The 22,376-nt window shown below is 44.1% G+C and overlaps 2 protein-coding genes across 4 annotated transcripts in view; one reads left to right on the top strand and one right to left on the bottom strand.

Moving 5' to 3' along the window:
- Positions 1-643: 643 nt before the first annotated feature.
- Positions 644-22,217, bottom strand: DTL (denticleless E3 ubiquitin protein ligase homolog; the record flags this gene model as incomplete). The annotated part of the gene is made up of 15 exons (XM_080407944.1): positions 644-1,276; positions 2,766-3,607; positions 7,426-7,564; positions 9,347-9,436; positions 13,135-13,247; positions 15,321-15,425; positions 16,373-16,476; positions 17,404-17,477; positions 18,156-18,271; positions 19,446-19,511; positions 19,952-20,072; positions 20,158-20,219; positions 20,545-20,643; positions 21,523-21,648; positions 21,881-22,217. 15 exons carry the CDS (start codon positions 22,215-22,217, stop codon positions 1,208-1,210), a joined length of 2,463 nt encoding a protein of 820 aa, XP_080264070.1. The 3' UTR covers positions 644-1,207.
- The window catches only part of INTS7 (integrator complex subunit 7), a 44,790-nt gene continuing 44,626 nt past the window's right edge, over positions 22,213-22,376 (top strand). For all 3 annotated transcript variants that reach the window (XR_013931354.1, XR_013931355.1, XM_080407941.1), the window contains exon 1: positions 22,213-22,343. Coding sequence is in view for 1 of the 3 variants with exons in the window: in XM_080407941.1 (XP_080264067.1) it covers positions 22,253-22,343 (91 nt within the window). In the remaining 2 variants the exon portion in view is untranslated. The remainder of the gene's footprint in view (positions 22,344-22,376) is intronic.

The following is a 22,376-nucleotide window of genomic DNA, read 5'->3' as shown; positions in this document are numbered from 1 at the left end:
AGGTTTGGTTTTGTTGGTGGTTTGTTTTGTTGGTTTTTTTTTTTAAAGTTCATAGGAACTATTATGCCAGAAAACAGAGTAAATGCTCCAGCCTAAGATGAGGATCTTCTAGTAGCTCCCCCTGGAGAAAGTATGACTGAGGAGTTAATATCATTAGCAGGACAGTGATCTTATTTCAGTGACCTCATTCTATTAGCATCAGTGATGACTTACAATGGCAAAGCATTTAATATTAATATGTAAACTCTGTCAAGTGTTTCCTAATACGTCAAATGCCCTTTCCCCAATTATTTTATAGATACTGTATTATAAAAGTGTTATGGTGTTATAAGCAGTTATTAATGCCTTTGCTACAGGTGGACCTGTAAGAGGTGACCAAGCAACCAGCTGTTATGGGATGCCTATCTCTGATAGATCAAATTAATTTTTCTAACGCACCTTGCCTGTATTTTGTTTCAGAGAACTGACAAGCTGTTGGCCTCAACAGCTGTAGTGATAATGGTTCAAGAGCCACGTAAGTCTGTAAATACAGACGTTTTCAGACTGAGAGAAGAAAGGGGATGGGAAGAGGAGCACAGGCATTACATACTTGATTATACTTTGTTTCCTCTTAGACAATAATCACCATCAGGTTGACACAGGGTGTTGAAAAGCCTTTTATATTTGCTTAACACATTCATAACTTCCCTGCTGGAAGTGGGTAGTCATCGAGCTCCTAGAGGAATAACTGTAGAAATGCCATTCAGCACAAAGGGGCTCAGATCTACCTCCAGTAAGTTTCTTTACACACATTCCAACACTTGCTTTTCAGGAGGGTGTAATGATTTACACATTATTTTTAAGTAGAGGAAGTTTCAATGGCAGATTAGTAACATAAACTGACAAGCTGTATGTGCCTATCAACAACGCACAGCAAAGCTGTTGCTGTCTTTGGACCGTAACAGTTGCCATGCAAAAAATACTCCATTTTTCTTTACAAAATAATCCATCATCCAAAGTCAGTAAGAAAACATGTGAAGTAATGTGTATTTTTCCTGCACTCGGCTGACTTCAACTGTTAAAAGCTTTAAAAACAGAAGACTAAAATGCCAAGTTTATGAATGTCTTATAACCAACTGTAATCCCGGCGCGTTGTTGTCGGCCTTGCTACATCTGGTTTTGATATCACAGTGTCAACATCCATCAGGTGCAACCGCTGCATGCTGCTTCAGTCATTCTGTGCCTTTCTGTGGAAGTAAGTGCAAATCTTCCTCATGGAAACTGAAGTGGTTGCAGCCTAGGAAGAGAAAAAAAAATATATCTAAACCTAACAAGAAATATTTCTAGGTTACCAGTTCATGTGCTGCAGGAGTCTGTCTTAAAAGTCTCCCCTCCATCATTGCTCCAGTTTGTTTAGCTTCCCAACTAAGATAGTAAATGAAAGGCTCTTTACTATAATCTGTTTGGCTCGCAGATAAGAGGCTTACTACCTACAGGAAACACTGGCTAAAACCTAGGGTCGTCTTACTGCCATAAGCACCCTGGCTGCAGTTTCAGCTTCCCTACAGCAGATAAGAGCACTACAGATTTCCAAGATGTAGCAGATCAACAAAGGCTGCTGGTATTCCAGGCACCTCCTCAGGCTTTGAGTACAACACAGGAGCATCCTGAAATCCGAACTAGAGCACACTGGGCAGGAAAGGTAATTGTTCTACAGTAATCTCTCTGCAGGGAGACCTTTCTGTCTTGTGTTTAAACATGTACAGCATAAAGCACACGTAGTTGTAGGTTTCCTGCAACCACAGGATGAAGAGTTCAGCTGCTGTGTGTAACTTAAGGAGGGGTGGCTTGCCCATTTCGTGTCTGATAGATAGTGCTGGAAGAGGTGAAATGAGATACCAAAATAAGTCTTAACGATGGCAACAACTTGTAGCATCAGATAGTCAAATGAGATACAACTAAAATCCAATGACTGAAAACTTACCTAACATTTACTGAAATAAGGCTCAGTCAAAGACACTGTAGGACTTGGGAGTCCAGTTTCAGACACGAATGCAGTGTGGTTTGTTTTAAAAAAAGTAATTATGGTATCTCAGTTTGCATGTTAAACCCTCATGCCAACTTTTTAAACTGCTTTATAAGCTTAACTTTCAGATCCTAGGATGAGCTCTGTGCCAGGCTTCTTGTACATCAAAAGTAGGATTATTTAGGTCAGATCCTGCCCTCTGACTCTTTACAGTTCCTTTGTTTCCCGCTAGTTTTCAACTGAAGGAACCGAAGGCATTATTTACTCCCACAGTTTTAACATGGGTAACAAATTCTTTTGCTACCTGGGCTAGAATAGAATTTAGCTCTTTCTTCCAGTGCTAAAGTGGCTTTCCAGTAACGTAAACAGGCAGATGTGACGGTGAATACACAAACAGTAGATCTGCCAGGAAAGGTGCTGTCACTATCACGCTTCCCAGAGTAGAGCTGCATTTCAGATGATGGCTACATCCTTTGAACATCCAGCTGGGGACTGCAAGGATCTCGGAGCTCCTGTGTGCCCCAAGTCCCTTTAAAATGAGGGACACCCCCATCCTAAAAGTTCTGTTCTGGCACAGAGGGGATTAGCCGATAACAGCATTAATGTAGCTGGCTTATTAGGCCTGGAATCATCCCTTTTGTCCATAATCAAAGGGATCAGATAACTCTTTGAATGCCTGAGCAGGCATGAACAAACAAGGGGAGAGTGGCAGCTAGGGATAACTTCTTTCATGACCGCTGTCACTGGCCGTCCTACTTACAGTTTTCGGTGAGGTGGCCACTGCTGCAGCCTCCTGTCGTTTGGCACCGGGGCTGCGGGCTGAGGGGGGGCTGTTTGACGTGCTCTGGCTGCCAGGTCTGCCAGTCCGTAGCTTCTCTCCCAAAGCAGACAACCAATTTTTTCTTTCAGGTGAACTATTCTCTTTATCAACTACCTCAGCATCTTTCCCACATGGAGGTCTGAAAAGACTGGGGGGGGTCTGAACACCCGATGGATTAATATGAAAGGAAGGCTCTTTAGGGCTGCGGCTAGAGCCTTCGTGGTCGTTACCCAAGTTAGCCAGGCTGAGAGAGACTTCATCACAAGCTTTTTGGTCTGCAGCCAAGTGACATAAGTTCAGCTTGGATTTCTTAGCTGCGTGGTCCAGTTCAGTCACACAGCTACAGGCCTGCAGACACTTCTGCCCCGCGCTGTCCTCCTTGCTGCAGTCAAGCCTTCTCTTGGCACGCTTTTCAGCCTGTGAGTGTGGGGCTTTAGGAGGGCAGGTGGCTTCCAGAAGACCTTGGGTGACTTCTGCCAGGGCTTTTCTAGGAGAAGGAGCATTCTTCCCCACTTCTGGAGAAGAGTACGGAGTCCTTGTAACCCAATGTTTAATAGAGGAAGGGATCAGTTTGGGAGAAGCGCAGGGGCTGGCCCCACACTGCTTGGCTGGGGTGCAGGCTGCAGCCACCTGGGCTTTGAGAGTGACCGTCGGAGTGTTTGTAGACAGGGGAAGGTCTCCGGAATAAATGGGAGCACAGGCAGCCAGCCGTGGCGAGGAAATGCACAGGCTGCCCACTGTGAAGGCCTTGGCAGGAGTGCTCTGTGGGCTGGCTGGCGGTCCTGGTAGGGGAGAAACAAGTAGCTTGATGAGGAACACAGAACTCCGGATTAAAGGCAGCCCTTTTACAAACACCCCTTCCAATAAGGAGATGAATTCAGCACTGATCCTGCTTCTCAGATATACCATTTTTAATTAAGAGATTGCATAAATCCCTCTAATTTCGGTAAAACCGGTACATAGTTTATATAGGTAAAATCCTATATCATTGATAAGTATAACAGTACATTTGTATACACAGTACCTTTGTGTAACATCTGATATCTATCCGTTCTGTAACAAGCACCCTTACGTGAGCTACAGCCAAGGGGGACAGACAAAACAGATCTTGACTCCTCCAAGTTTGTCTAGCCTTGCTGGAAGCCTTGCAGTGGCTCGGTCTGAACAGCTCTTACTGACATACTGCCCGAGAGAAAGGCCGGTCCTCACCTGCACTACCATCTTTAACAGCTGCATAACTTACTGTAAGCAGGTCCCACAGCTAATTGCAATACCATGGAAGCCTTACGCTATAATGCCCTACCATATGAGTCATGCTCCTAGTCAGGCATTAATAGTTGCATATTTTAAAGATTAAAAAAAAGACTGAGAACAGGAAAGGACATACTTTCATTCTCTTGTCTTTTTGCTGGAGTATTTTCTGCGATGCCATATTAGTATGAAGATGGTTGTTATTTACCACACCCAGGGAAGTGTGAGAAATTCTTCACCTCCTGAGCAAGGACTTAAATTCTGAAGAAAATAGAATCTGTCACTGTGGTAATTAATTTCTTTAAAACAAATGATTCCCAAGCAGATATTTCACAGTGGCTTTTGAGCTCACTAGCTGATATGTAACCCCCCCTACTTTTAAAAAAGAGGTTCGGCATACCCAGCTTCTTAAAACAGTAGTCATAGGTAGGGGCATAAGGACCTCATTACTAACAGTGGGAATCATATATAGCAAAAATCTTGGTCTGCAGCAGTATTAGAGGGTTTCTTTTTATTTTTTCTTTTTTGATTTCTGGCACCCTCCAATGGCAAATACATTGGCAGGTTTGTTAGATGCCTGCTTCCTCATTCATCTGACTTGCAGTGATGCAATTAAATAGGATAGCACCTTGGTTACTCTATGCATCTCCACTGCTGAGCACAAGAGCTCTGAACATTTTCTGTATAGCAGGGGTTTAATCTGAACTCCTAATTCTCAGCATTAGTAGTGTATTATAAAGCACTTCATTAGGACAATAAGTCTAGTGTGAATAACTTACCGTTTTCTTTAGGATGCTGGCCTGTCACACAAATAACATGTTGAGTGAGCACCTACATGCCTGATCATATACCATACTAAGCCTCTTTCAGTTCTTCCTTTTACTGTATTGTCTAGTATCCAAAATACAAGTAGTGGTGCATCACTCAAAATTAAATAGGATCCTGTAATAACAGAACCCACTACAAATCACTCTAACACACAAAACAGAGTTAAACGCTCCTTTCCTGATAAAATATGCTACTTCATAACAACTTGCTTCAATCTGGACTAAGAGAAAGTAACTGCCAAGATTGGTTCTCCTTTACTTTAATGAGCATTACAAGACAATAGTATCTCAGTTGGGCAATTAGTTGCACTTAAAAATCTAAGCTCCTAGAGGCAGAAGAGAAGTAGCAAGGTCAGGTCTTGATCCCTAATGACCATCTACAAATTCACACAGCAGAAATATTGCATGACTTGCTGGGTATGAGCCCTCTCAATCCCAAACCAGTCAGAAAGTTATGCTGTGGAGACACTGGATAAGAGAAAAAAAGCTATCTTGAAAGTTGGATGGGTGTTATGGCCAGAAGCAAACCCAAACTGGATAAACATCCCCAAACATGAGATAAAGAACAGGAAATCAGGCTTTCTGGTAAGACTGCATGCATTATTCAGGCTTCTACTAAGCTAGTTCCCAGCTGTTTCCATTTTTGCTGCCATTGCACATAGTAGAACACTGTAAATACCTGCAGTCAACCTGCATAACACCAGAGTAGGCTCTTTCAAATGTTTGCTGCCCTCTCTGCTACAAATCTTCTAGAGTGATATTATCGGTCTCCAGATTTAAGAGTCACAAATTGTCCATGCACAGGCCTGCTCCAGAAATTTTGTTACACAAAAGCAGAGAAAGTCGTGCAATTTAAGGAAACCACAAAAATAATTTCCAAAGAAAAAGGAAACCGTGCTTGCTCTACTTGATGATATAGGTCAACAGTCAATACACAACCTCAATCCCACAATTTGTTCCAGAAGGTAAATGGGTGGGGAACTACCTAGATCTCACCCCAGCAGGTCTGAAATAGTACTTAGCTTGCCAGCTCTGAATCAGTGCTGCCGATAACTCCTGTATTCTAACAGCACGTGCTTTGTGTTCAAGAGCTAAGGTCAGCAGGAAGCCTGCTGTTGTGTTTGCAGTGTCTGTGTACTTCCTCTTCCCTCCTGTGTTACTTTAACGCAAGAGCAAGGAGAAGTTAAATTAATTTTCAGGTATAATTGCCAAAGCTAACTTGTAAAGTGTAAAGCTACTTTAGGTTTCAGGCTTCTGCACTAGAACTATGCTTACTTCTCTTTTGCTGAAACTAGTACACAAAGAGATTTTTGAGCCCCCCCTGAAGCAAAGCATGTGCACACACAAACCATTTACTGGCTATGGAATGGACCTGGCACTCTCCCTGCTATTGTCTTGCAAACTTCCTGCAAGGCTGTTACTCACTGGCAAAAGGTTAGAGGTAATGTTATCCCATTAGTGGGATTTGGAGACCTTCAGCCTTTATTAGTGTTAGCCAAGGTGAAATTCATTTGGAGGGTGGCTAGAAAACATAGGTGGAACACAGGAAGTCACACCAGCAGCTGCTGGGAAGCTGTTGTATTCTTAGTTTCAGAGCTACTCTACAGAGAAGCTCATCTTACTTCACTTTTTGGGGGCGTTATTCTCCTTTCACCTACTCTACTGCAACAACACACGAGTTTCAGACAAGTCAAAGTAGTGCTGTGATTCAGGGCTCCTTTCTTCTGGTCTAGTGTGCCGTCCAGTGAGTAGCTTCTCTGCAGAGCCCAGATCCGCATGCTGCATAGCTTGTCTGACTGCCTAGGCTTTGTAGAAAGGTATTGCATTTGTTAACTAGCCTTAATACGTGAATAGATGAACGCTACTGATAAATTCTGGAACATTATGATCACATGATGATTGTCTACATGCATTTCTGAAGTACTATCACTTTGTGGCTTTTGTCTGAAGAGATGGTACCATTGTATGAAGCTGAAGAAAGAGATGCAATATTGATAGCAATATTGCAATATTGAAATCTGTGTGGAATTCAACTACTGGCCAGGAGGAAACAGTTCAGAGTTCCAAGGCTGTATATGTGCCATCGGACCTTTACTGGGTAAACTAGCAAACTGGAAAAAGCATGTGATCTTACTGCTCTCAGTTATTATTCGGTATTAAAAAAAAGCATGACTTGTTGCCACAGTGCATGCACACATGACATCTCCTTTGGTTGTTCAGTTATTGGACCCTGCTGATACCCGCTGAAGATCTGGCTGCCCAACAAGCTGTATTAATGAATATTTGCTTTGCAGTCTGGTCATACGGACTTCAGCATACTTGTAAGCTATTTCAGCCAGCTTGTCTCCTTGGTGGCAGAAGTATTTACAAGTAGAAGTGTTTGTCTGGCTATATGAATAATTGCCTAATATCAACAAAATAGAAGACTAGCAAGACAAGCCAAAGGCTTTTGCCGGTGCAGAGAGAAGCCAAAATTCAGAAGCTATGTTGCAGAGCAAGATATCTCAGCTCAAAAGCCTTACCTGCTCCATGTTGTTCTTCTGGTTTCTTCTGAGTGACCCAGCCCACCAAGCTGATTTTGCTGAATGCTGACTTCTCCTCCTCAGGACGACGTCGTAAGCGCCAGATCCTCACAGTGTTGTCATCAGAGCACGTGGCAATCTACAGTACAAATTAGTTTGTTGGAGTAACCAGGGCACATCTTATGGACCACTGGACAAGTGAACTAGAACAGCCACACCCAACACACCAAGCCAATACAAATGAGGGCAAAGCCTGGTTCAGGGAGTGCAGGATTTGCCCATAAAACAAACAAAACAACACAGCTCTGTTTCATTACTGTATCAGACAGCAGAATTTGCTTTAAACCAGGCAAAGCTGCCACCTTCGTGGCTTCCTGCTAGAGAAATCTCAATCACTAGCAACCATTTGCCTTGCATAGCTCTGCAACAATCTGCTCAGGAAGGGCCAAGGCATATTCTGAGATTTCAACCACCCAGCAGACAAAAGCAGCCACGCTGCACCTGCATTTAGGTCTGCCTCTGCTACTCAGGACCTTTTCTGCTTGGGAACAAACATTTCCAGCACACTGAGAAGGTGACGTTGGAAGGTCATTATACTAGCCTTAAACACTATCTCTTCAGTCAGATGTCAGCACTATCTGGCAGAGAAACCAACTCTGCTAGAAACATCGGTCTAGTTTTCCACCGCAGCATCAGATGCTCCCAAAGCATCCATGGAATCTCAGCTGAAGAAGCAGCAGAACCCACCTAGCCCACATTTTATGGCTCTCTTTGGACAGATTAGCTGGTGACTCACATGGGAATTAGCAGTAAGAAAAAGGAAATGCTGTGGCCAAAGTTCATAGTAATCTGAAAGGGAATGTGCCTCTACTCTGACCTCTGTGACACCAATATTGTCCCTACAGAAGGAAATTTTGTCTCTCAAGTCACTCCAAGCAGCTTTCTGATGTATCTTAGCAGCACATTTTCCACTTTTCCTCATGCTTCAGCACCTGTACAATGGCTGACTATTCCTTACCTGTGTCAGTTATGATTTTAAAGTCTGTATTGGTCTGCATTTACAATGCATCCTGATCAGAACGCTGGGCTACCTCTAAGCAACAGATTTCATCTGAAGTGCTAATTCTTATATTTTTGTGCATCTTATACAACTAGAACAATTCCTCCTGTTTGCCTCCCACCCTACCACATTGCAACACTTTTCTGAAGACCCAGTGCTATAGTGCAAGCTGGGGAAAGTGGCTGACTTAATACTGTGGGGTGAAAGAAACTCTGGCTATTATTAGGACACTGTGTAGGATTTTTCAGGGTTATTTCTCATTTTGGGCTAGGGCAGTCATTCAAACTGATGTCCTACTGCAGTTCTCTTCCTTTTGGTGATACTTGGTACATAATTACTGACCCTTTTCACTGTAGTTTTTGGGTGTACATAGCATATATGTCATCAGACTTTGAAAGAAGGTCACAATGAAAAGAGTCCACATGTTTCTTAACAGGCATTCAAAACTTCTTGCAGCTCTGTACAAAACTAGCAGATGCATCAGTGGTCAGAAAGGTAAGGGAGCTGTATGTATGGAACCACAAAACAAGCTTTTGGCTTATGAAAGCCCTGATTAAATGGTTTTACAGTTCTGTCTTTTAAAGGTAGCGTCACAAGCTCTCATCAGGAGAGGTCTTTGTTCATTTGCAATTTCCTAGGTCTTATCAAATAGCCCAGATTATTTGAAAATAATGAAAAAATTCTAATACATGGCACTCATGTGACAAGCTTGGTTCACCACCCCTCTAAATGAACATTTTTAGAAATCGTTGACTAAAAATTTCCACCCAAATAAACAAATATTGCTGCAATTTTGAAAAGCAGATGTTGCCACATCACATCTATTGTTGCACTGGAAAGACAATTTTCCAGAAAACAAACCTTAGTGAAGTCTGAAGGACACCAAGCAATGGAGGTAACTTCTTGAGAGTGACCAGTGAGTATCCATGGAGGAAGGCTGGGCTCAGAAACCTTAAAAATTCCATAAAAAAACAAGTATACAATCAGAAGCCCCACAGCCTAATATACATCGTTAAGAAAAGACCCCATAGCCCACCCACGAAGCATGCAAATCTTTGCATCTTTCCTGTACGAGATGGATAAATCAAATGCTCTCAGACTGTCTTGAGGCAACAGCTGATGGAGCCCTAAGAGTCAGTTCACGTTTCATGTCTAGAAGTTAAGCAGCTGGGCAGCAATAAGAGGTACTGACTTGCCTGGAAACGCTTGTTCAGTTCCTGCTACACACAGGATTTCTGCCTCCAGCTGTCAGCCCAAAACACAACCCAAGCGTTTTATTATATTAAGTACCTCTACCTGTTCTAGGTAAGATGCTTAAAAATTTGGGAAACTCATACTTTGAATCAGGACAGGAAAATATATTCTGCTGCCATTTTACAAATGTCCCAATCACAGGTCAATGGTTTATTAAAAAAATGAAACCGCTACCAACAAAATCCTATAGATGAACTCCAGTGGCTTCAGAACTGGCATTTGTGTGACTGCCAAGTGCCTGTACCTCCTCCAACCAACCAGCTGGACCAGAGACCCTCTTAAGAGCTTATAAAATAGCTCCCCTAAATCACTCATGCTCATGAAACTGATCTCCATTTCTCTTACACCCTTCATAAAAATCTTTCTCCTGTTCTACATTATTACTATTAATCATCGATTACAGCTCATGTAAGTGACACATACAGCTGAAGCTAGCATTAAGTGGCCTAAGGAAGAAAACACACATGCACACGCGCGCACACACACACACACACACACACAGATTATACCCAAGTTTTGCACGCTTTCATCAGGCAATCCTTTCTGGAGCCATGAGTCACCGTTATTGATGTGACATTGTAAGGGGGATTTATCAAGGGGATTTGCATAAATGACTAAGTGAATGAACAGATTCTTTACTGTGTGGGAAAAGGAGTAGACATTACATGTAGATTTCAAAGGAAGATGCAAGACTTTGCGGAAGGTTTCTGATTTACACACAATTTTTTCTCTTTGGATCACCTCCTACAACAGCCTGCAAACCCACAATTGAATATACAGCTTCAGATCTTAAAGCTGTTCTGATAAAAACAGGTGCATCTTAACAGAACACTTTTTTTTTTTTAACCTGTCATAGCAGAGGCAATCACTTGACTAAATATCCACTAAAAGTCTTGGTCAGGGTATTCCCTTGTCTGCCAAAATAGGCAATACCATGGGAACTAAATCCTTATTTAGGGAATAAACAACAGGAGATGTTGGTGTAGAGAACACCTTCATTTACATTTAATAGCAGTCTTGCTATACACTCATAACAGACACAATAGCGGTCCAGTAGCCACAGATTGCTGAAAGGAGAGCAGAGGAAGAGAACTATTCTTGCCGGGACATATTGGTTTTACACTGTACTAGTGTAAATTAAACCAACTACACCCAGCTTGTATTATTGTGTACTAAAGGACGATGCATAATTATAGCTGTGTCCTCTGTGTTTGGCAGAAGCCAGCCAGCCAGCCTGCACATGTGACATCAGGATTAGCCGCAGCACATGCTGCTTTTTGCCTGATTTGACAGGATGTTGGTGGGGAAGTTAGAGCAATTGTGGGCAGGTTAAAAAGAGAAACCTAGGAAATGAGACTTTATTAGTTACTCTACTCACTGAAACAGCTGTTGTATCCATCTTCAGGATTCAGCATAAAACGCTGTATATAGTTTTGTGCACCATATGATACAGAAGCACTTCAATTCCAATGCTGGGACAGACTAAAGGGTAACTTGTATGGTCACCTTGGAGTGGTCCATCCCAAAGGATTCAAAGGACAATGGAAGTTTATGTCTATAAAGGATGTTTTTTTATTACCAGGAAAGTATCATCTCAGCCAGAAACCATCTTTGTTGAGAGAAAAATCTCTGCTCTCTGACTTTTATCATCTTAGGCTTGTTCAAGAGTCAGTTCATCAATCAACGGACTAGTAATTAAAAAAACCCAAAACAACAAAACAATAAAGCCAGTGTTCATTGCCTGGAGGTGATTTATATATGGAAACAGACCGAAACAGCATCCTCATCAGCAATAACTTCTAGCCACAGTGCTCCTTGGGAACTGCTGACCCAAACACAACTTAGCACTGCTGCAAAAGTTTCTCAAAGAAATCATCTGGATAGACAAGGTCTTGCTCTGCCTTTCATTCCTTGACAAGGTCTTCCTCTGCTTTTCATTTGTCTTTAGATATAGAAAGCTAGCGTTCTTCATGCAGTTCTTTCCAACATTACCTGTTAATTGCTCATGCAATATTTAACCATATATTTTTCACAAACAGTAAATCCTCATCCCAGGAAAAGATATGTATGTTTCACAGTCAGTTAAATCTGCCAAGACTTGAAACAAATTAAGAAGCCTCTGGATATGACAGATCTCAAGAGACAGTTTTGCTGTAAGTCCCACTTTCTAACACAACTATGGAATTAAAATAAAAGTAATCATTTGATGATTTACTTAATAAATATGCAATATGATCTGTCACTCATATGTGATAGCAACAGAAGCCTTCCGTACACGAATGCATTTTAAACGTGCTTAAATGCTTTAACTTTGAGATGTAATGATATCCTTAAATGCTCTCAACCCAGTCCCAGTGTGTGTTCCAAGTATCAAAACACACGAATGCAGGATGCAGAACTCAAGTTTGCACAGGTATTTTTGCTGAACTCGCACAGAACGTGACGAAGGTTAAAATAACACCACTTGGCATGGGAGTAGCCATGGTACCGCACTCCTGCTACTACTGAGTAAGCAACATAGCTGCTTACAAGTGTTCTCCAAATCAAAGAGACTACATGCTCAAACTACGACCTCAGCAGACTGACCCTCTGCTCTGAAGGGTTTGTACGTTACTTTCAAACTCAGCGAGAAAGGGGTAAACAAGTCAGCATTCCTTAAAAATTACCCCAGACCTGAAACAGGCAGTCACCTGTGGTTTCTGTCTATTCTGCTTCAGTAAGAAGCCCGCTCTGGTCCCATACGGCTGTTGAGTACGGAGAACAGAACTTGAAGCATGCCTTATTCTGAAGTCCCTGCTATCAACTTGGTGACGTTTGCATTTCCTACACGTCACCCTCTCTCACCCTCTCAGCTGTCAGATGGTACTTCGGAATTTTGCTGAAGGCTCTGGCTGAGCCCTTGCTGTAACACAAACGCTTTAACTACTGTAAATTAAGCATGGGAAACAGCTATGTCTGAAGGAAGAGCTGGAAAAAAGGGAGGTGGGGGAAAGACTGCCCTTTAAAACAATTAAATTGTTAGGTTTCTGCTAATGTGCTCCATTGCTAAATATGAACCAAGAACTGTCTGTCTACTTGTCACAGCTGGCTGAATCAACAGGCTTGAAGGAGGATTTTAATGCCCATTAAAACCAGATTAAGATCAGCAACTTGCAATAAGCAGCGGTGATGAGAGGTATCGATGGCGGGAGGTTAGCTCTGTTTTACATTAAAGTTACATCTAGCCTTGCCAGCAACAAACACAGTCTGGGCACAACATGCCAGGAGCTAACCCCACGCTGCTTATGAGTGGGAGTGGAAGGCAGGGAGTGTCCTACGTGAACATGAAAAGCAAATGAAATGAGAGAGCGGAGCCGCTCCAGGTTGCACACTTGGGTCTCCACCAGTCGCCTCACCTTCCAGATGTACGCGTTGCAGTCACTCGAGCCACTGACCAGGAACTGGTTGTCTGGGCTGGTGCTGGATTTGATGTAAAAGGTTGAATTCTGGTGCCCGCTGAAAACAGCCACTGTGAAGAGAAAAGAAAAAAAAGGAAAATAAAAGACCCACTCAACGTGCTGTAGAGTCAGTTGCGTAAGGAGGGCTGATCTTACAGGCTTTTCCTGCCTGGCCACATATCCTCTGGAGAAAGTGGTTGCACTGCTCCCTCGCTCTGGGGCTCCAGCAGCAGGAACTTTTTGTTATTCAACTGGAGCCCTTCAGGCTTCCCAAACAAAGCAGCAGCTCTCTCCACAGCATTAGGAAGCGGTGGCAGCTTTATTAAAGCTTTGGCTTGACCCATATCTCAAGCAGGCAGAGACATCGCCTGGGCTGCCCCACTGCTCTGGTTAAGGCTCCTTGTCTCTTCCTCCCTCAGCCGCCATCACCAGCCCCACTACATCAACAAAGGCAGTCTTGCAGAAAACATAGAGAGGGCTTTCTTCCACCCAGGCGGCAACAAGGGCACTTGCTGCTTCTTCCTCCTGCTGCCGACATCTTTATTTTGCCAACAAAACTTGCATCATGTCAACCATGCTCACCGGCTGCTTGTATTCAAAGCCTCAGCAGCATTTGCTAAAGTCTTGAAATCCTCGCCTCGAATGACTGCCATTACCCCTGTTGTGAGGACCTGAAGAGCTGGCAGCTGACACAGGGGCTGAGTGTGGATCTCGAGCACTCAGACACACCACATCCCGTCCCCTCACTGGGGCAGAAAGGACCAATTTGCCGATGCAGAACCAGGTAGGACTGGCAGCCCCTCTACCAGCCCTGCTTTAATTGCGGTTTTGGCAAAGGAAGCAACCCACAGACCACGTGGCTGCCTTCGGTGGTTTTTGAAAAGTTGTAAGACCCCAAAACATCCCTCAATTTTCACCCACAGCTCTCTCAGCACAGCAGTTACCAGACAGCAAGTCTCTTCCTAAGCCAGACCTACCAGCAAGTCATGTTACAGCTGGTAACTGTACATTTCTGTACATCCCCCTGCAAACTAAAGCTGCCTCAATACTAGCTAAGAGCAGCCACGATCAGGAGAAAAGCCGGTGAGCGAGGAGAGAGGCACCAACCCGCGGGCAGGCGCTGCCCTCTGCGGGAACAGCGGCACACCGAGAAGCCGCACGGGTTTCATCCAGCTGGATGAATTCAGATGCTTGCTGGGTTTTATCAGCTACACACGTTAGGCAAGAGCTCCATGAGGAGGCCGAGGGTGGGATGCCCTGTGCTTTGGAGAGAGCCCACTCCTGCGGGGGGGACAGACTGGTGAGTGTATTTCCACAGCTTAGCAGTGGCACCCGGGGTTCACCTCAACAACTGATCTATTAATATTTACTACTTGGACCATTTCTCAACTCTGGAAGCGTTCCCACCCACCAGACTGCCTTCTTGAAAAGGCAGACAGAAGGACACATTGTTCATTTAATTTCAGTTAAGTGAGAGACTGAGAAAGGGCAGTGGAACTAAATCATGTGTCTGCCTGGCTGGAATGCATCCAGCAAGTTTTGCCGCTTCCTAAGAAGCAGCCACTGGCCGATGGCAAAGCAGCTTGGTGCACCAGGTCACAGGTGCAGAGCCAAAGGAATCTAAAAAGCTGAAGCATCTCCAAAATATGCTGGGGATACTTTCTGCCAGAAACTGCAGCAGGAGCCAAATTTAAAAGACGCCTTAAACATACCTTAATACAACACATGAAGTGATCACTTTACATGGATTCATATCTAAGAGTTTGAATAAAATCAGTGACTGCCAGTAAGCAGAAGATTCAAACTTGCTTCAGGTGGGTAGCAGTGGGACACTAGCCATTCCTCACCAGGTAACTAGAGTCAACGTGCAAACCAGCATTAGTATCTGTCTAGAAAAAACAGTATCTGCACTTTCATAAGTTTTTATGCTATTAATTTTAAGTGGATGGCTTAACACAAAATATGAACACCCCTTGTTACAGGTGCCTTCTCTCCCGAGTAAGCTTTAGGCAAAAGCGCATGGAATAGGTTTCCTAAGTGTTCAAGAGGTCTCTGTCTCTCTAGGTCATAGGGAGAAACTTGCCTTTCTATGCTCTGTAACATCTATATTTTTTGCAGTTATTTCCAATGATTATCGTGCTTACCTGGAGTGGTCCTTAAACTTGCCATGTTGAACATGTAGATACTGTCATCAGTGCAGTTAGCAAACAGATTAGCACCAGTGGAATCCAAAACCAGGCTAGAATATCCTATAGAAAGAGAAAAGTTCTTAAAAAAATGTTTTGGAAAATAGGCATTCTCAAAGAAATGCCTAGAGAGGCAAATTTGGAAAGGATCTCTATCATGTATGAGATTGTCATTGGAAAGGTTTGTTTGACAGAGCACTTGCTGGAGAGGAAAGTTTCTAGACTAACATCTACATTTTGTCATGAGGGTTCAGGGTGATATTTAGAGAGGAATCTCACTTTCAGAGCAGGCAGGCGATATATTATTTGATAATTTCAAATGGATAACAGAACAACCAATTGTAGAAGCAGAGATTAAAAATAAAAACCCTCATGCTTTGGTAGAATAAGCCATTCTCTGATTTGCTAGTGATTTAGGTTCAAGAAAAATCTTCCCCTGCAAGCAAATTATTGCACAACCAGCTCCTCATCTTCTTGGAACTGACACCAACCATTAATACATCAAGATAATTCATTAGACAAGTCATCAGGAATTACTGTGTTACATCAAAACACTGTAAGGCATTAAGATACAAAGAAGCCCAGAGCAACATGAATAAGAGCACTATTGTTTTTGGTAACAAAAAGCTTCAAGTATTGCTCGACTCTGCAAGGTTATAATGTAAAAATCCCGCCCGGTCTGTTGTCTTTGCAAGATATAATGCAAAGAAAGAGTTCCATCTGATTTCTACTCATGCATCAAAACAACTAGCTAAATTCTACCTCAATAGCTCTACTATTCCCTCATCTCCATTTCTGAAAATGCACTGCTGAAGCTAATCCAAGCTTTTATCATCGATGCAGTGACACCAAGTGGGGCACTTCCACTCTTCAACTTGGTATTAGCAATCAAAATACCCTGCTGAGCTTGTCATTTTGATCAATAATTGGCTAAAAGGGTAAGAGACGGCACTGTCAGTACTTCTTAAACTCACTTTGCACTTTAACGAATACGTCCTCCAATAACTTACCAAGTTTGCGAGTGCTAGTCCCAGGGTAGCAAAAAGACTTGAAAGGCACCGGGTCCTGACGGTAAGCGGCATAGTTCTTGCGCAAGTCCCATACTTTGATCACACTGAAATAGAAAAAGACAAGCATCTTCAACTGCAAAATTTCTTTTGCAATGCTGACAGGGCCTTCTAAGAGCATGGGAAGACAGGTTGCTTGTTACTGAGGAGCATCCAGTGCCAAGAACCAAAACTAAGCAGGCGTAGAGCAGAGACGTGCTGAAAGCAAAACAATTGCTCCGAGTATGGGTGAGGAAGCAGCACTACCTTCTGTAACTAACACAAGATAAACAAGAGCCTGCAAGCCAACTTGCTTCAACTAGGAAAAGGAAATATAAGGATGCCTTTATACTCCTGACTTTTAGTTTTATAAATGAAGTCCAAGGTTTTTCTTGCTCCCCAGGAGCAAGTGTCTCTCACAAGCCATAGGCAATAGGCAATCGTATCTGCCTCAGAAAGGCTCTGACCGCATGGAGCCTGCTAAGGTATCAAGTCCTGAGAGGCTAATCTCCATGCTAATCAATGAGACAGTCTGCCCAAGCTCCGAGATGCTGCAATGGATCTGGCACCTAAAAGAATGCATCTTTTGTCACTTAAGGCAACATTTTCTCAAGCATGCCTACACATATCCAGACACCAACCACCCACTTGCATCCCAAAGCGGCTCACTGTCTAACAATAGTTTGTTTATGTGTGGTCCCGTAGGTCCATGAGAATAGAGAGAGATTATAAATTCTGCCCTGTAGCTAAGACAATAAAATGAGCATTTACCACATACACACAATTTGTCTCAGCGCTGCAGTCTCCAGTAAGGAAAAGAAGTGGCATTCAGCTTTGCCAATGCAAGCTGGCAGCATAGATCTGCTGATTCTACCTAATAGTAACTCTAGCCTCGTAGGCCACAAAGCGATCTTAGAAAAAAATCTCCCAAGTTTTTTGTGCCACTAAGAAGAACACACAGAACAGACAGAAAAGCAGGCATCCTCCCTCCTTACCCATCAACAGCTCCTGCAGAGATAAGAGTATGCTCATCCTGAAGCAGCACCACAGTTACACTCTGCTGGAAATCCTTAAAAAGAAAAGAAAAAAAAGAACTTTATTTTCTTTCCAGGTCAGCAAGATCTTGCTGCTTTGTTCAAGGCCAACTGAATACTAAGAAGACCTTCTCTTAGCCAGACCGGAGCATCTGGAAATACCAGATACAATGGACACAACAATCCTTCAATACTCCAACTTGCCACTGAGTGTTAAGTGTTTGGGCAGCAGTTTTAGATTACGCATTTCAGGTCAGAGATAAGAGAGCTGCCTTCATCACAAGGTTTAATAGATTAAATAAGACCAGGTCTTACTCCAGTAAGGCAGTAACTCACATGGTCAAATGGGAAGGGGCGGGGGGGGGGGAGGCAGGGAATGGAGAGAGAAATAAAATTACAACCATCTCTATCACTCCCCTCAAACAAGGAATGCTGCCCACTCCTTTCCTCTTCGGCAAAAAAAGTATTTTCACATGGCATTTGCAAAAAGAAGGCTTTGATGGCACGTGGGTTGTTGCTGACAATTAAACCACGTGTAAAGTCAGCCACAGCAAGTGACCATGACACAAAAACCTACCGCTGCAAAGATAAACGGAAGCATTTACTACATTCAAACCAAGTATTTTTCATAATAATTACTTAGGAAGACTTCTGTGAAAAACGTTGTCCTTCAGAAGAGAGGCCTACATTTCCTTTGTTCCCCAGACACGTACCACCAAGGGAGCAAGCCCTCGCAGGTTCTGCCTCTTTTTCTTTGGTTTGGAAGGAGTCTGCTTGTCAACCACATTGTGTGCTCCGCTGATATGATTCACCTGCCTATAAAATCCATCTGAAAGAAATCAAAGACATCTCAATTAGTAGTTTCTATGCAATTTTGCTACCACTTTACTAAAACAGGCGTCAGCTTGGAATAAGTCCTAAAAAGTGGTTCAGACTAACCTTTAAAATCACAGAAGTATTCTGAAGACAAAAATTGTCAGTTATATATGAAACTGATAAGCACACAGTAGCAAACAGGAGCATACATTGAAAAAAATTAGAGGTCAGCTTACTGTGGACATTGAAACTAAAACTGGTCTAGGCAGGCTGCCTTTGGAAACCTTCACCCCTTGGTCTAGTCTTCAGCATGCATCATGGTCTGGAGCATTCAACCCACCTCATCCCAAGCAGAACTGCACTCACAGGAAGGTTTCCAGTGATTTTCCACTCTGTTTTATAATTTTCTATTTAGCCTTTTGTCTGCTACTTCTTGCTTTATGAAACTTAGTGCTTTACCAGAGTTAAGTGACTGTTCTACTTTTTTCCTATACCTTCCACTTCAATCACATGGAGCCTCCCTTTTCCCCCCAGTTTGCCAGTTTGAAGAGCCAGTGAACCTGGGACAGATGGAAGAATGAGACATGTTCTGGCTGTGCAGGCCAGGAAACTGCTGGGACAGAGCAGGGAACTGGGAAGAAGTATAAGGGCATGACCTGACCAGGGAAGGAAAAACTCCAGGAAACTGAGAGGAGCAGAATGAGCTCACCCTGCATTTAGTAGGTGCTCCCGTAGTATATTCACTCACTCCCAGTACTCACAAGCCCCTTTGTTCCTGCACTTTCTGCCTTCCTACTCTGGTAGGAGCCTTCCCAGCTTTTCTTCATCCCTCTGGACGGCTCTGACCTAAGGACTCTCACCCAGCCCATCTACCTCCATGCTCTCCCACCCACACAGGGATGTATTCTGTACCTCCTTATCTCCTTACCAATACACAGGGTATTAGCAGGCCAGCATATATATCGTGCTGCAAATCTGAGACTGTTACCAAGTGGGAAAATGTATTATACATAGAAGAAACACCTATTCCATCCTCTTACTGTACTAAAGGCATACCCTAATCTGACAATCCTCTTCTTATCGAAGTGTTGCCTATATTGTAATTGAAAGCGTTAGTCCAACAAGTACATCTGAGTATTTACATGAGATACAGAGCTTTTTCAATACATATCTGAAAGTTTAGTTACCTTTCTTGTTGCATCTGGTATCCCAAACCATGATGTTTCCATCTCTGCCTCCAGTACAGAAGACAGCTGAGAAAGAGAAAGCGTGTATTAACTTCTAAAAGTGTTAATTAACTGGATGCAGTACAATGCCACCTATGTGCCTCTGGCTTTTCTACCCCAACACTTGGGATGCCAGTCCTAGAAATACAAAAATCAGGCCATTGTTCTGCCATGGTTTTTTACTACTACTCTAGAGAAACCTGCATATGAAAAGAGTATTTTCACACTTACATATGGAAGTAGGGATGATATCTTAACCTTGCCCAAGATCAGAAATGTGCAGATGTTAGCATCAGGTCACCATGAAGTTCAAACAAGTTAGTTTTGCTTTACTGGCTGGGTTGCTGCTCAGTCAGTCTGTGCTACTTGTAACTGTCAGCTTCCAAAGCCCTTTCTTAGCCCCAAAAGTATCGATGTGCCAAGGGGAAAGAAGGAAAAAAAAGACAGCAGGGAAGATCAACATTTACCTTTCTCAAATCTAGAAAAAGCAACTGACTTGAGGCTACACTGATGACCTTTGCATATGCCAAGAAGCTCGCCGGCTCTCACATCCCACACCTTGGCTGTCTGATCTCCTGAGGCAGTGACCTTCACAGGAAAAAATAAAAAGCTTTAAACTGCACACAGTTACCAAAGCATTAAAAATAAAGTGAGATGGTAAAAGATTGCTTACAATCCTGTGTTCCCCTGGTACCCAGGCAAGGTCAAATACAGCATTTGAGTGAGCTTGCCATTCTAGCAAAAAAACAAAAGCTCAGATTAGTTCAGTGCATTGCAGCATGGTATTTTGCAGAAGACTAAAGAACATTAGACAATGAAATCAGAAAACTTGTCAACAGCTTGCCTTAGGCATGAAAACCAGCACAGGAAAACTCACCCATTACTGCTGTTCAAAGAGCACACTCACACTGCTGCTTTGTAAAGGAGACTCAGCAAAATATGTGAAAGGATTTAAGTACTGCACACGTTTATGTTTAAACCTTGTAAAAAGCTTTCTTTGACTCCAGTAAATCACATACTTGTCACACCGAATAAGGATCACATTCTATAAAATATTTACCCTTAAAGATGAGTTTGCTGGTAGTTTGAGCTTCCGTATCATACAGTCTAACAAATCCTTCTTCATTTGCAACTGCCAGTACGTGCTCCAGATTTGGGGCTGAAAAGAAATTAAAACATATTTGTGTATTATTTAGCTGATTCATAATCATACTCCTGCTCTTTGCGAAGGGCCACAGGCACTTTAGATAGGGTACACAGCAAACAGATAGCTGTGAAATAAACTGTATTTATAGAGCAATTTAAATGTTCAACATACAGAAATATTGGCAAACATTTTTCTGAGATGTTCCATTTGGAAACTAAGACACATGAGCAATCGAATGGCTTCAGAAGCAACTTTTGAGATAAATGTCTCTTTCACCAGCTATAATAGTTCTCAAGTTATAGTCCTGTGTATTGAAACTACCTATCATCTACAACTTCCAGCACTTCCTATGGATCTGAACTGGAAAAGCAGGAAGCTGCTTTGGAGAAACGTGTAAGCTCACACCAGAAATAGAGTGCTACATATGGAAGTTTTGCCCTGAAGATCCAGGAGCTGCCATGCCTACTTCACCCTTTATGTATTTATCAGGGGGAAATGCGGTGTAACGGCCTGGTGACAGCCATCCATGTCTTTTGATTTCTACATACCATTCTCCATCCTGTTAGATCTTATATTTTTCGCACAAAGCCCATTTTTTCAACTGTGTAGCCTACCCCTGTCACGAAGAGGACATAGCTTCACACAGACAAAGCTGAAACAACAAACGCTTTGTAGTTACTTCTTTAAGGGAATACTTCCCAGCAGCATACCTAGGAGCACCATGACACAATTTATATCACATCTAGGTGCAAGCACACTATTACCGGCTTCCTTTAAAGCAAGACACTCTGAAACCAAATCCTGACACATATTTAAACAAAGAAAAAAACCAACCAAACAAAAAGCTGACAGCTCCGGCCCCTGAAAGGGCCCTTGGGAAGGTGACCTTACCTGCCGAGAAGGTGCAGCCGAAAGGGGGGACCGGCATCCCCGTTTCCCCGTAGGACAGGTGGTCATCTTCTCGGCTGCACTGGTAGCTATCCAAGAGATGCTGCAGGGAAAGCGGCGGGGACCGAACTGCAACGAGACAGGCGGACCGTGAGCGCACCGGACAGCCCAGGTTCAGATGCGGGGAGCCCCGCGGGCCCCGCAGCTGGTGCGGAGATACCCGAGCCACCCGCTCCGCCGCCGGGGGAGGTCTAACCCGGGAGCTCCGAGACCCACGCTTCGGCAGCGGGCAGCCCGGGCTGGCGCCGCCCGGGTAGGGGCGGGAGGAGGCGGCAGCGGGCCGGGGGGCCGCGGTACTCACGGGGCGGCGGGGCCGAGGCGCGGCGGAGCAGCGCGCAGCACAGCATGGCTGGGAACCACCGGCGAGCGCGGACCCGGCTCGTGGCGCCAACTCCCGCCACCGAGCGACCCGCCAAAAGCGCCTCGGCCTCCCATTGGGCAGCATGCGCCCGCCGCGCCGCATCCTCTTCCTCTGATTGGGTGGCGTGGAGGGGCAGGGCCTCCAGGGCAGGCCTTGCCGGGCGGCTCTGCGGGCTGCAGCCGCCGCGGCTGGGGTGGTAGGTGGTGCGCGCGCCTCGGCGTCGCGCCTGCGCGGGAGCGGCGGCGGCGGCGGCGGCGGCGGGAGGGTGACCGCGCATGCGCGGCGGTTGTCCGCGGCCCTGAGGGGGCCGCTATGGCTGCCAGCGCCAAGTCCTTCCTGGCTGATGCGGGCTACGGCGAGCAGGAGCTGGACGCCAATTCCGCCCTCATGGAGCTGGACAAAGGTGGGGCCGCGCGGGCTCGGGGCTGCCGCCGGG

The sequence above is a fragment of the Falco punctatus genome (assembly GCF_963210335.1).
Source record: "Falco punctatus genome assembly, chromosome: 12".
In the NCBI taxonomy this organism is placed as follows: domain Eukaryota; kingdom Metazoa; phylum Chordata; class Aves; order Falconiformes; family Falconidae; genus Falco; species Falco punctatus.
Note: the sequence above shows the minus strand (reverse complement) of the source record. Positions and strands in the feature narration are given on the sequence as shown.